This window comes from Cebus imitator, unplaced genomic scaffold (genome assembly GCF_001604975.1).
Source record: "Cebus imitator isolate Cc_AM_T3 unplaced genomic scaffold, Cebus_imitator-1.0 Scaffold153, whole genome shotgun sequence".
NCBI lineage: Eukaryota > Metazoa > Chordata > Mammalia > Primates > Cebidae > Cebus > Cebus imitator.
In genome coordinates this window covers 272,992-285,941 of record NW_016107468.1, presented here as the reverse complement: position 1 = coordinate 285,941, position 12,950 = coordinate 272,992, and the positions used below count along the sequence as shown (strand labels likewise).

At 54.7% G+C, this 12,950-nt stretch overlaps 1 protein-coding gene across 1 annotated transcript in view; it reads right to left on the bottom strand.

Moving 5' to 3' along the window:
• GTF2IRD1 (GTF2I repeat domain containing 1) overlaps positions 1-12,950 on the bottom strand; it is a 153,789-nt gene that overhangs the window by 65,588 nt on the left and 75,251 nt on the right. Inside the window, exons 9-13 of the mRNA XM_037743773.1 lie at positions 7,485-7,668; positions 5,237-5,262; positions 3,494-3,602; positions 1,663-1,700; positions 705-848 (exon numbers count right to left, since the gene is read on the bottom strand). Coding sequence (XP_037599701.1) covers positions 705-848; positions 1,663-1,700; positions 3,494-3,602; positions 5,237-5,262; positions 7,485-7,668 — 501 coding nt within the window. The remainder of the gene's footprint in view (positions 1-704; positions 849-1,662; positions 1,701-3,493; positions 3,603-5,236; positions 5,263-7,484; positions 7,669-12,950) is intronic.

The following is a 12,950-nucleotide window of genomic DNA, read 5'->3' as shown; positions in this document are numbered from 1 at the left end:
GTTGGCCAGGCTGGTTTCAAACTTCTGACCTCAGGTGATCCACCCATCTTGGCATCCCAAAGTGCTGGGATTACAGGTATGAGACACCATGCCCAGCCATTTTTTTTTTGAGATAGGGTCTCACTGTGTTGGCCAGGCTGGAGTGCAGTGGTGCGATCACAGTTCACTGCAGCCTCCAACTCCTGGGCTCAAGTGATCCTCTTCCCTCAGCCTCCTGAGTAGCCACACCTACAGGCACACACCACCGCATCTGGCTAATTTTTTATATTTTTAGTAGAGATGGGGTCTTGCTATGTTGCCCAGGCTGGTCTTGAACTCCTGGGCTCAAGCAGTCCTCCTGTGTCAGCCACCCAAAATGCCGGAGTTACAAGCATGAGCCCCTGTGCCCGGCACCCTCTTGGCTTCTAACAGTCACCCCACACTGAGGCTCCAGCGCCCAAATCTACCCTCTCCTCTGAAGACGTGGAAGGTAGGGCGGAGGGTAGGGTGAAACTCAGAACCTCTCAGGCCCAGCCTCACAAATCCCAGGGAAGCTGAGCCAGGAAGGTGAAGTTTAAGGGGACCTTCTGGAAGGTGAGAGCTGAGAGCACAGATTCGCAACACAGGCAGATGTGGCCAGAGAAAGCATTCACAATACCCCAAAGGCTCTCAGAATCCACGGAGAGAAACAGCGGCCTGGAGGCCTCTTCTTCGCCAGGGCAGACCCTCGGGAGGCCAATGGTATGGCCCTGATTCCTGCAGGGGCTGGTCAGACGCCCGTCCCTTACCTGGGATGGTGACCTGAATGATGTCCAGATCCTCTGGCTCAATTTTGATCGGCCTTAGCCCGCCCAGCTCCCCAGAGGTTCCTGTAAAGAGGAAAGGAAGGATCCGGTCAAGTCTGGCATGAGCCTGGCTGGGCAGAGGGAGTCTTTCCAGAACATTCTGGCGTCTGTAACTTGTCAGTGAGGTTCTACCTAGGACAAGTCATGTCAGCCCCCCGCTCCTGCCCAGACCAGAACTGGAGGTCAGGGGAGCCCTCAGGCTAGGCTTAGGGGCTCCTATTTATTTATTTATTTGAGACAGAGTTTCACTCCTGTTACCCAAGCTGGAGTGCAATGGCAGGATCTCAGCTCACTGCAACCTTGCCTCCTGGGTTCAAGCGATTCTCCTGCCTCAGCCTCCGAAGTAGCTGGGACTACAGGCACGCGCCACCACAACAGGTTAATTTTTGTATTTTTAGTAGAGACGGGGTTTCTGTGTATTGGTCAGGCTGGTCTCGAACTCCCGACCTCAGGTGATCTGCCTGCCCCGGCCTCCCAAAGCGCTGGGATTACAGGTGTGAGCCACTGCGCCCGGCCAGGGGCTCCAATTTACAGACCCGGTGACTGACGCTCCCCAGAGGCGAGGCTGCTGGTCCAGGAGCCTGGAGCCTGGGTCTGTGCATCGACGGAGGCAGTGGTGATGCCAGCACCCAGGTCTCCATGCCCCTGACCCCAGTAGGAGCTCCCAGCATGCCTTGCACCTTGGTGCTGCAAGCCTGGGGGGGTGCAGGTGGGCAGAGGGGTGTCATTAGCACTCCAGGCTCATGAGCTGAGTTGAGCTCCTCCCTAAGGCTGCCGGGTAGGGCTGGTGGTGGCCCTCCTGGCCCATGACACCCATGGCGTGCCCTGTTCTTCTCACCTGGCCCGCAGTCTTCAGACATGCTGCCCTTGTCTGACCTGTGAAGGGAAGCCAGGAAATGACACCTGTCAGCCAAGTCCAGGAAATGACACCTGCCAGCCTGCCCAGCCTTGCCCCTCCAGGCAGTCGGGGGCCCACTGCGGCCCTCCCCCATCACCCCCTGGCCCCCAGGACGGTGCTCCCTACCCCCACCAGGGAGAGAGATCCTCTGTGCCCTGTCTCTGGGGACCACCATCTCCAGGGGTACCCGAACCAGGCACCCGCTCACTCTTCTGGGGTGAACCATCTGGGAGCTCTGGGGCTCCTGAGCTTGGCACAGTGGGGGTTTGATCACTGCTTGTGGGGGATTAAGACCTGCAGGGCCTGGAAAGGGTTAAGAATCTGGGGAGGGGCCTGGGGAGCAAAGGTAGCCAGGACCCTGGGACAGAAGATTTGGTTAATTCCCTCCCTCCCTCCCTCCCAGAGAACCGCAGGGAGAGGCCTGGCATGATGTGGGGATTCTGAAATAAACAGCCCACCCCTGCCTCTAAGAGGTCAGAACGTGGTTGGGGGGTGCTGGTGGGTGGTTGCCAAGCTGAGCGCGGGGGCAGGGTCTGGTGGGCACTCGGGACAGGCATCAGACCTGGTGTTAGTATGTATGTGTGCATGTAGGTATACACGTGTATGTGATATGCATACATGTATTTTTTTTTTGAGACAAAGTCTTGCTCTGTTGCTCAGGTTGGAGTGCAGTGGCACAATCTTGTCTCACTGCAACCTCTGCTTCCCGGGTTCAAGCAATTCTCCTGCCTCAACCTCCCAAGTAGCTGGGACTACAGGCACCTGCCACCATGCTCAGCTAATTTGTTTTGTATTTTTAGTAGAGACGGGTTTTGCCACGTTGGCCAGGCTGGTTTCAAACTTCTGACCTCAGGTGATCTGCCTGCCTCAGCCTCCCAAAGTGCTGGGATTACAGGTATGAGCCATCACACCCGGCCTCATGTATGTCTTTTTGAGACAAGGTCTTACTCTGCTGCCCAGGCTGGAGTGCAGCGGTGCGATCACAGCTCACTGCAGCCTTGACCTCCCAGGCTCAAGGGATCTTCCCACCTCAGCATCCCAAGTAGCTGGGACCACAGGTACCAGCCATAACATCCAGCTTCCTTTTTATTTTTTGTAGAGACAAGAGTCTCACTATGTTGCCCAGGTTGGTGTCAAACTCCTGGGCTCAAGAGATCCACCCACCTCAGCCTCCCAAAGTGCTGGAATTATAGGAGTGAGCCACCAAGCCTGGCCTAGTGTGGGCATGTATTTATTTTGAGACAGGGTCTCGCTCTGTCATCCAGGCTGGAGTGCAATGGCGCAATGTCAGCCCTCTGCAACCTCTCCCTCCCAGGTTCAAGCCATTCTCTTGCCTCAGCCTCTCGAGTAGCTGAGATTATAGGTGCACACCACTACACCCAGCTAATTTTGTGTTTTTACCAGAGACGGGGTTTCACCATGTTGCCCAGGCTGGTCTCAAACTCTTGGCCTCAAGAGAGTCACCCACCTCGGCTTCTCAAAGTGCTAAGAGTACAGGCGTGAGCCACCGCACCCGGCCTAGTGCGGGCATTTAGAGGCTTCTGAGGGAGGTGACATCTGCCTAGATCTTGGGGGCGGAAGAGTTCTCTAGGTGACAGTTCTCTAGGCAGAGGAAGTAGGTGAAGTCTCTGTTTCCTCTAGCCCTCCCTTTGCACCTTCAAGGCCTGGTGGTGTGGTGGGAGCCGCCCTGGGTCTCTGGTCCCCCCTTGCAGGTAATGCTCCCTCAGCCCAGAGCAGGGCTGGCCATGGGCCTCCGGGGTCGGGGTCTCACCGAGCACTCCCGGCCATGTCATGGATGCTGGCCCTAGAGACCTCTGCAGAGGTGTCCTCCGGTGGGCTGGCTGGCTCCAGCTTCGTGGTGTCTTTGGTAAACTTGTTCCCTGTGGGGAGAGTCAGGGAGGTCAGGGTGAAGGCCCTCTGGCCTCCTTTTGCTGCAGGACCACTGGGTGAAGGTCTCCACGTGAAGCTCCTGGGGCAATCCCAGGGGTAGGGCCTTGCCTCTGCCCTTCCTTGTGAGCTCCACGTCCAGCCAACAGCCAGGAACGGGTCCTGGGGAGATGCTGCCCCCAGACGGAGGAACAGCAGCCCTACTGCCAGAGGGGGCCAGAGATTTGAGAGAAGGGCAGGGGGAAGGGGAGGCAGCAACCAGAGACGGTTCGCCTGCGCTCCGACACACTGCGGGGGCTGAGCCCTCAGAAAAGGCCCGGGGCTTCCCCAAGGCTGCATCATGGGACCAGGCCCTCATCTCATTATTTCATTGTGCCAGGAGCCCAGAGGAAGGTGCTCTTTTTTGTTTTGTTTTGTTTTTTGGGACAGACTTTCGCTTTGTCGCCCAGGCTGGAGCGCAGTGGCGCGATCTCGGCTCACCGCAACCTCTGCCTCCTGGGCTCAAGCAGTTCTCCTGCCTCAGCCTCCTGAGTAGCTGGGATTACAGGTGTGTGCCACCACGCCCGGCCAATTTTTGTATTTTTAGTAGAGACAGGGGTTTCTCCATGTTGGTCAGGTTGGTCTCAAACTCCCGACCTCAGGTGATTCGCCGTCCTCGGCCACCCAAAGTGCTGGGATTACAGGCGTGAGCCAACGCACCCGGCTGGAAGGTGTTCTTATCATCCCCATTTCAAAGATGTGGAAACTGAAGCCCAGAAGACTTTTCCCAAAGTCACATAGCCAGTGGGAGGGAGGACCAGAACTGGGGTGCCAGATACAAAAAGATCTGCAATGCTTTGCTGCCCGGGAAGAGACTGTACCTCCCTTTTTTTTGAGACGGAGTCTTGCTCTGTCGCCAGGCTGGAGTGCAGTGGTGTGATCTCAGCTCACTGCAACCTGTGTTTCCTGGGTTCAAGCGATTCTCCTGCCTCAGCCTCCCAAGGAGCTGGGACTACAGGCGCCCACACCATGCCCAGCTGATCTTTTGTGTTTTAGTAGAGACTGGGTTTCACCATGTTGACCAGGATGGTCTCGATCTCTTGACCTCGTGATCCACCCGCCTCGGTCTCCCAAAGTGCTGGGATTACAGGCGTGAGCCACCGCGCCCGGCCAGAGCCCGCATCTTCCTCCTGGGACAGGTGTGCTGGCCCGCGGGCCACTGCATGTGCTCTGGAGTCGCACGGCTAGGCCTGCAGCCAGGGACCCGTGCCCACCTGGGTCCCTATCTGGTTCCTCTATCTGCACGTGAGGATAGAAATGGAGCTACCTTCATAGGATTGTTGGAATTCTATTAAAATAAAATATGCTGGCAGCTTCGAAGAGAGCCTGGCACAGGCTCAGGTTCACTAAGCTGGCACAGGGTAGTATCCAGGTTTAGTACTCTCTGTCCAGGGCACTCGAAGCTGCGAGGGGCTCTCCTGACAGTCTGTGAGCACTTAGGAGCCCGGGACCCATTTCTGTCCCAGGACACAGAAGCCACAGCCCAGCCTCCCTCCATCCCTGAGGGGAAGGGCTCGGGAGGACCAAGTCCAGGATGGTTGGAGAATCAACTGGAAACTTCAGAATGGGCTAGATGGTCCCCACATACCTGTGAAAATTCGCTCATCAAACATCCTGGGGAGAGAGAGGAGACGGGCGTGAGAACGGTATAGGCTAGAGGGCTCTCCCGGGGCTCGGGGAGATGCCTCCAGGTCCCCTTCGGTGGAAGTCACTGAGTGACACAGGCACAGCCACAGACCTGGGCACCCGAGACACAGGCAGGCAGGAGAGGACATGTCCGAAGTCTCAGAACCTCCCAAACCATTTATTTCTATTTCTGGAGAGAGAGTCTCACTTTGTTGCCCAGGCTGGAGTGCAGTGGTGCGATCTCGGCTCACTGCAACCTCCGCCTCCTGGGTTCAAGCGATTTTTCTGTCTCAGCCTTCCAAGTAGCTGGGATTATAGGTGCCCGCCAGCACACACTGCTAATTTTTGTATTTTTAGTTGAGACGGGGTTTCACCATGTTGGCCAGGCTGGTCTCAAACTCCTGACTTCAAGTAATCCACCCACCTCTGCCTCCCGAAGTGCAGGGATTACAGGTGTGAGCCACTGCGTGCGCCTGGCCTCATTATTTTTAATATTTTTGTGGAGATAGGGTCTTGCTTTGTTGCCCAGCCTGGTCTAGAACTCCTGGCTTCAAGGGATCTCCCCACCTTGGCGTCCCAAAGTGCTGGAATTGCAGGCGTGAGCCACTACACCCGGTCTAGATACTGGACTTACTTTTTTTTTTTTTTGAGACATGGTCTGTCTCTGTCACCCAGGTTGGAATGTAGTGGCATGATCACGGCTCACTGCATTCTTGACATCCCAGGCTCAGGTGATCCTCCTGCCTCACCCTCCCAAGTAGCTGTGAATGGATGCGTGTACCACCATGCCAGGCCAATTTTTGTATTTTTAGTAGACACGGAGTTTCACCATTTTGGCCAGGCTGGTCTCGATCTCCTGACCTCAGGTGATCCACTCACCTCGACCTTCCAAAGTTATGGGATTACAGGCATAATCCAGGCCACCTCATCTAGCCTATTTTTTATTTTTTGAGATGGGGTGTCACTCTGTCACCCAGGCTGGAGTGCAGTGGCATGATCATAGCTCACTGCAGCCTCAAATTCTGGTGCTCAAGTGATCCTCCCATCTCAGCCTCCAAGTAGCTGGGGACTATAGGCACCTGCCACCACGCATGGTTAACTTTTTAAATTTTTTTTGCAGAGACGGGGTCTCACCATGTTGCCCGAGCTGGTTTCAGGCCTGTTTTATGTAAATGAGGCACAGAGTGGTTAAGTAACTCGCCCAAGGACACCCAGCTAGGAAATGTCTGTAAGTACACTGAGGCCCTTGATGATGTTTTTATTCATGAGGGAAATGAGGTCAAGGAAAAACACCTCATGCTTATTAAACATGTGCTATGTGTCAGTGTGTTTCATCCACTTTTTCACTTTATGTTAGGAAACCCCCTGGGTGGGGGGCATCAATGTCCCTTTTCCTTTTTTTTTTCTTTAAGAAACAGGGCCTTGCTCTGCCACTCAGGCTATGCAGGCCTGGGCCACATAGCAATCTCTACTCAAAAAATAAATTACCAGGTGCCTGATCAGGCCAGACACTGTGCCTGCATTTTCCAGTCAATCCTCAAAAGACCCAGAAGGAAGAGGCTGCACAGCTACACTAAGGAGCTATAACAGAATCCTCTCCCAGGCCTGTCCGATTCTCTGTTGAGTTAGAGAACCTGTTCATTCTGCCCCTGCTCCATCATTGCCTCCCCAGGTCCCCGCTCAGCCCAGATGCCCCCAAACCCCAAGCCCAAGCCATGCCTGGAGTAGAAGGTCAGACCCCTATGCCCACCCGCTGCACCTCTTTTTTTTTTTTTTTTGGTATTTTTAGTAGAGACGGGGTTTCACCATATTGGCCAGGCTGGTCTCGAACTCCTGAGTTAGTGATCTGCCCACCTCGGCCTCCCAAAGCGCTGGGATTATAGGCATGAGCCACTGCGCCCGGCCTCTTTTTTATTTTTGAGATGGAGTCTCCCTCCGTCACCCAGGCTGGAGTGCAGTGGCGTGATCTTGGCTCATTGCAGCCTCTGCCTGCCGGGTTCAAGAGATTCTCCTGCCTCAGCATCCCAAGTAGCTGGGTTACAGGCATGCACCACCGCACCTGGCTGATTTTTGTATCGTTAGTACAGACGGGGTTTTGCCATGTTGGCCAGGCTGGTCTCGAACTCCTGGCCTCAAGCGATCTGCCCGCCCTGGCCTCCCAAAGTGCTGGGATTACAGGCGTGAGTCACCGTGCCCAGCCCCACCCGCACCTCTTAATGATGAAGTGGATGCTGTGCCTCTCCTCCAGAATCCGCTTCAGCTTGGGGACTCCGTAAGTGCAGGGGCGCTTGAAGGGGATCTTGTCGGGGATGCCCACGATCTCCACAGCCTCCGGGTCGCAGGCGATCTTCCGGTAGGGCACGGGGACCATGTGGTCCAGGCCTAGGGCTTCCGCTGGAAAGATAACCAAACAGCAAGGCTGAGTGTGAGACAGGCTGCAGGGTGCGCAGGACCCGGGGCTGTGGTCACCATCACTCCCACCAGCCCTACTCCACTCTGGCCATGTAGTGGCCATAGGGATCCTGCAGAAATGTCAAATCATGTCACTTTTTTTTTTTGAGACGGAGTCTCCCTCTGCTGTCCAGGCTGTAGTGCAGTGGTGTGATCTCAGCTCATTGCAACCTCCACCTCCCAGGTTCCAGCGATTCTCCTGCCTCAGCCTCCCAAGTAGCTGGGACTACAGGTGCCCACCACCATGCCTGGCTAATTTTTTGTATTTTTAGTAGAGACAGGGTTTCACCATGTTAGCCAGGATGGTCTCGATCTCCTGATCTTGTGATCCACCAGCCTCGGCCTCCCAAAGCGCTGGGATTACAAGCGTGAGCCACCATGCTCAGCCCATGTCACTTTTATGTTAAGAAATTGGCTGGGCTGGGTGCGGTGGTGCATGCCTGTAATTCCAGCACTCTGGGAAGCTGAGGTGGGCAGATGGCTTGAACCCAGGAGTTCAAGACCAGCCTGGACAACACAGCAAGATGCCATCTCTGCAAAGAGTAAAAAATAAAAAGCTAGGCGTGGGGGTGCACGCCAGTAGTCCCTGCTACTCTGGAGGCTGAGGTAGGAGAATCACTTGAGCTGAGGAGTTCAAAGCTGCAGTGAGCCAAGATCATGCCACTGCACCCCAGGCTGGGCAACAGAGTGAGACCCTGTCTCTAAAAAAATAAAATAAAAAATGTCCAGTGGCTCCCATCTCATTTGGTGACAGCCAAAGTCCTGCCTATGTGACTTCATCACCTGTGACATCATCTGCCCCCTCTCATGCCTCTGTGTGCTCCCCTCAGCCCCCTGCCACTCCCTCGGTGCTTCCCCCACCCTCGCCAGGGGCATACACTCAGTTCAAGGCCTTTGTACTTGTTCTTTTGTCTTCCCAGATCCCTTTCTCCCAGAAATCCACAAACATCCATCTGTCCATTCATCTAATCATCCATCCATCCGTCAGTCCATCCATCTGCCCATCCATCCATCCATCCATCCATCCATCCATCCATCCGTCCATCCGTCCATCTATCCATCCATCCATCTACCCATCTGTCCATCCATCTGCCTATCCATCCATTAGTCTATCCATCTATCCATCCGTCCATCTGCCCATCCATCCATCCATCCGCCCATCCATCCATCTATCCATCCATTCATCCATCTTCCCATCTATCCATCCATCTGACCATCCATCGGCCCATCCATCCATCCATCCATCTGCCCATTCAACCATCTGCCCTTCCATCCATCCATCCATCCACCCACTCACCCATCCTTCCATCCATCCTTCCACCCACCCACCCTCCATCCATCCACCCATCCATCCGTCTGTCCATCCATCCATCTGTCCATCTATATGTCCATTCATCTGCCTGTCCATCTGTCCATCCATCCATCCATCCATTCATCCATCTGCCCATCCATCCATCCATCCATCCATCCATCTGCCCATCCATCTATCCATCCATGCATCCATCTGTCCACCCATCCATCCATCTGCCCATCCATCTATCCATCCATGCATCCATCTGTCCATCCATCCATCCATCCATTCATCCATCTGCCCATCCATCCATCCATCTGCCCATCCATCCATCCATCCATCCATCCATCTGCCCATCCATCCATCCATCCATCCATCCATCCATCCGTCCATCTGCCCATCCATCCATCCATCCATCCATCTGCCCATCCATCCATCCATCCATCCATTTGCCCATCCATCCATCCATCCATCCATCTGCCCATCCATCCATCCATCCATCCATCCATCCATCCATCTGCCCATCCATCTATCCATCCATGCATCCATCTGTCCACCCATCCATCCATCTGCCCATCTATCCATCCATCTATCCATCCATATGCCCATCCATCCATCCATCCATCCATCCATCTGCCCATCCATCCATCCATCTGCCCATCCATCCATCCATTCGTCCATCCATCCATCCATCCATCCATCCATCCATCCATTCATCTGGCCATCCATCTGCCCATCCATCCATCCATCCATCTATCTGTCTATCCATCCTATCCATTGTTCTATCCATCTATCCATCCACCCATCTATCTTTCTTCCCTCCCTCCCTCCCTCCCTCCCTCCTTCCTTCCTTCCTTCCTTCCCTTCCTTCCTTCCCTCCCTCCCTCCTTTCAGGTGTTTGCTCAAATAGCACCTTGGCAGCCTCATGCGGCCCCTCCATCCCTCATTCTCTCCCCTACTGTGTCTGTCATCCATTGCTCATCACCTGACGTTACATCCACAATCATCTCTATGCGTGTTCGCTATCTGGAAAGGAAGCTGAATAAGAACAGGGGCTTTGGCCAGGTGTGGTGGCTTATGCCTGTATTCCCAGCACTTTGGGAGGCCACGGTGGTTGGGGAATGCTTGAGCCCAGGAGTTCAAGACCAGCGTGGGCGACACAATAAGCAGCCATCTCTATAAAAATAGAAAAAATGAGCTGGGCATGGTGGAGCATGCCTGTAATCCCAGCTACTTGGCAGGCTGAGGCAGGAGGATCACTTGAGCCCAGGAGTTCAAAGATGCAGTGAGCTGTGATTGCACCACTACACTCTAGCCTGGGCAACAGAGTGAGACTGTCTAAAATAGAGTAGGGGTTGTTTCCTGCCTTGCCACTGTGACCTCAATGGGGCTGGGCACACACTAAGTGCTTTCTGCATAGTCAGTATACAAATGGCTAAAGGAGGTGCCCAAGCTTGAGGCTGGCTCTTGGCAGGTGACTGGTTGCACACGTGAGCACAGGTGTGTCCCTTCTTGCAGGGAGGAGCTCAGCACGCCCTCCATTCACCAGCGCCATAAACAAGACACGGCCCAGAAGCTGACAGCTGTGCCAACAGCCAAGCAGACAGAATCCAGGCTCATGACCTGGTTACTTGCTCTGTTTTTCCCGACTTACGCCATTTCAGTCATTCACTTCCACCCCAGCTCCACCTTTTCATTCATTCATTCACCAAATACTTTTTTTTTTTTTAAATCTGACGGAGTCTCGCTCTGTTGCCCAGGCTGGCGTGCAGTGGCATAATCTTGGCTCACTGCAACCTCTGCCGACCAGGTTCAAGTGATTCTCCCTGCCTCAGCCTCCCAAGTAGCTGGGATGACAGGCATGGGCCACCACGCCCAGCTAATTTTTTGTGTTTTTAGTAGAGACCAGGTTTCACCATGTTGGCCAGGCTGGTGTTGAACTACTGACCTCAGATGATCCGCCGGCCTTGGCCTCCCAAAGTGCTGGGATCACAGGCGTGAGCCACCACGTCCGGCCCAGCACCAAATACTTTTAAAGCACCTACTATGTTCCTGACACAAGCTGGTACTTACTTTCTTTCTTTTTTAGAGACAGGGTGTTGTTCTATTGCCCAGGTTGAAGTGCGGTGGTGCAATCATAGCTCACTGCAGCCTCGACTTCTAGCTAAAGTGATCCTCCTGCCTCAGCCTCCCAAAGTGCTGAGATTACAGGATGAGCCAGTGCTCCTGGCCGTAAGCAAGTACTTTCACGGGTCACCCATCCCCCCAAGGCTGGCCTGACCATCCACTTCACTCCTGCCTCCTCCTGTGACCTTGGACGGGGCCTTGACACGCTGTCCTCCAAGCTGGCTGCTCCTCCCACATCTCCTGGCTGCTCCCTGTCCTCGTCCTAGCCGTGCTGCACATGCTTTGTCTGTGTTCCTACAAGTGCCCGCCCAGAGCTGGACCTCCCTTGGGTGCCTTTGACATTGTTTTCCTGTTGATGCAGCAGCCCCAGTCTGCGTTGGTGGCTTTGGCATCCAGATCCCACGGAGAAGTCACACTTAGCTCATTGTCAGATTAAACCCTCGAAATCTCAACAGCTGGGAAAGCATCTCTCCCCACAAGCCCCCACCTCCCACACCAGCAGCCCCAGCCCCAGCCCCAGCCCTTGAGCAATCCTTTGAGTCGCTGCAATTTCATCTCTGTCCCGTTCATCTGGTTTATTGGGGCTTGTTTTTCCAGCAGCGGGGAGATTCAGCGGACAGAGGGCCGACTCCCCAACCCTGCTGTTACTCCTTGGGAAGGGGCTGGCTTCATGCAGAGCCACCTTGCACCATCCTTGGTCCCTCACCTGGTCCTAGGATCTTCCCAGAGGACATGTCCTCAAGGCTTCCTGAAGCCTAACATTTCCCCCAGTTCTCCTTCTTATTATTATTTTTGAAATGGAGTCTCACACTGTCACCAGGCTGGAGTACAGTGGCGCAATCTCAGCTCACTGCAACCTCTGCCTCCTGGGTTCAAACGATTCTCCTATCTCAGCCTCCCGAGTAGCTGGGATTACAAGCACACCACCATGCCTGGCTAATTTTTGGTATTTTTAGTAGAGACAGTGTTTCATCATGTTGGTCAGGCTGGTCTCGAATGCCTGACCTCATGATCCACCCACCTCAGCCTCCAAGTGCTGGGATTACAGGCGTGAGTCACCGAGCCCGGCCCCCAGTTCTTATTTTCCTGTTTCTTCCATCTCTACACCGCCTGCACCGTCGCTGGCCCAATTCACCCAGATTTGGTGGCTGGTAGAGCTAGGACCAGGAGTCCCTTACCCATGATCGGTGGGATGCCTTGGGCTGCCAAATCCCATCCCCACCACCATGGGGACCCCAGTACTGCCGGGTAGCTGCCTTCCCCCCTGCACAGCTCTCCAGAGAGCGCTCTGGCTTATGGGGAACAAGGTCTTGACCACTCCACACCCAGTACTCCTTGGATATGACCCAGGAACTGACATTTGGAAAAGGCTTGGCATTCTGGAAAGTCCAGTGCATGGGACATGCCAGAACACTGGCCTGGGCGGAACCCTCCCAAGGCAGGCAGAGCCGGCTCCTCCCTGGCTGCCCTCCCCACCTGGCTCACACCTGCCCGGGGCGGGGAGAGACTCAGGGGCAGGTGCAGACAGCCCTTTGCAGTACTGAGGAGTGAGGAGGCGTGGCCGGGCCAGGGTGACCACATCAAAGGCAGCTGGCTACCCCAGGCTCCTCGCTAAGGCCTCTGGAGTCTCGTTCAACCCTACTCCAATGTGGAAAGTCCAGCCCACATGCAGAGGTGCCCCAGCTGCGGTCTGAATCACAGCGCACCTCCTCCATGAAGCCCCCAATGACTTCTGACTTCCCGACCTGTTGAGATTGTATCTTCCTGGGAATTATCTTCTCTTTCTCTTTTTTTTTTTTTTTTTTGG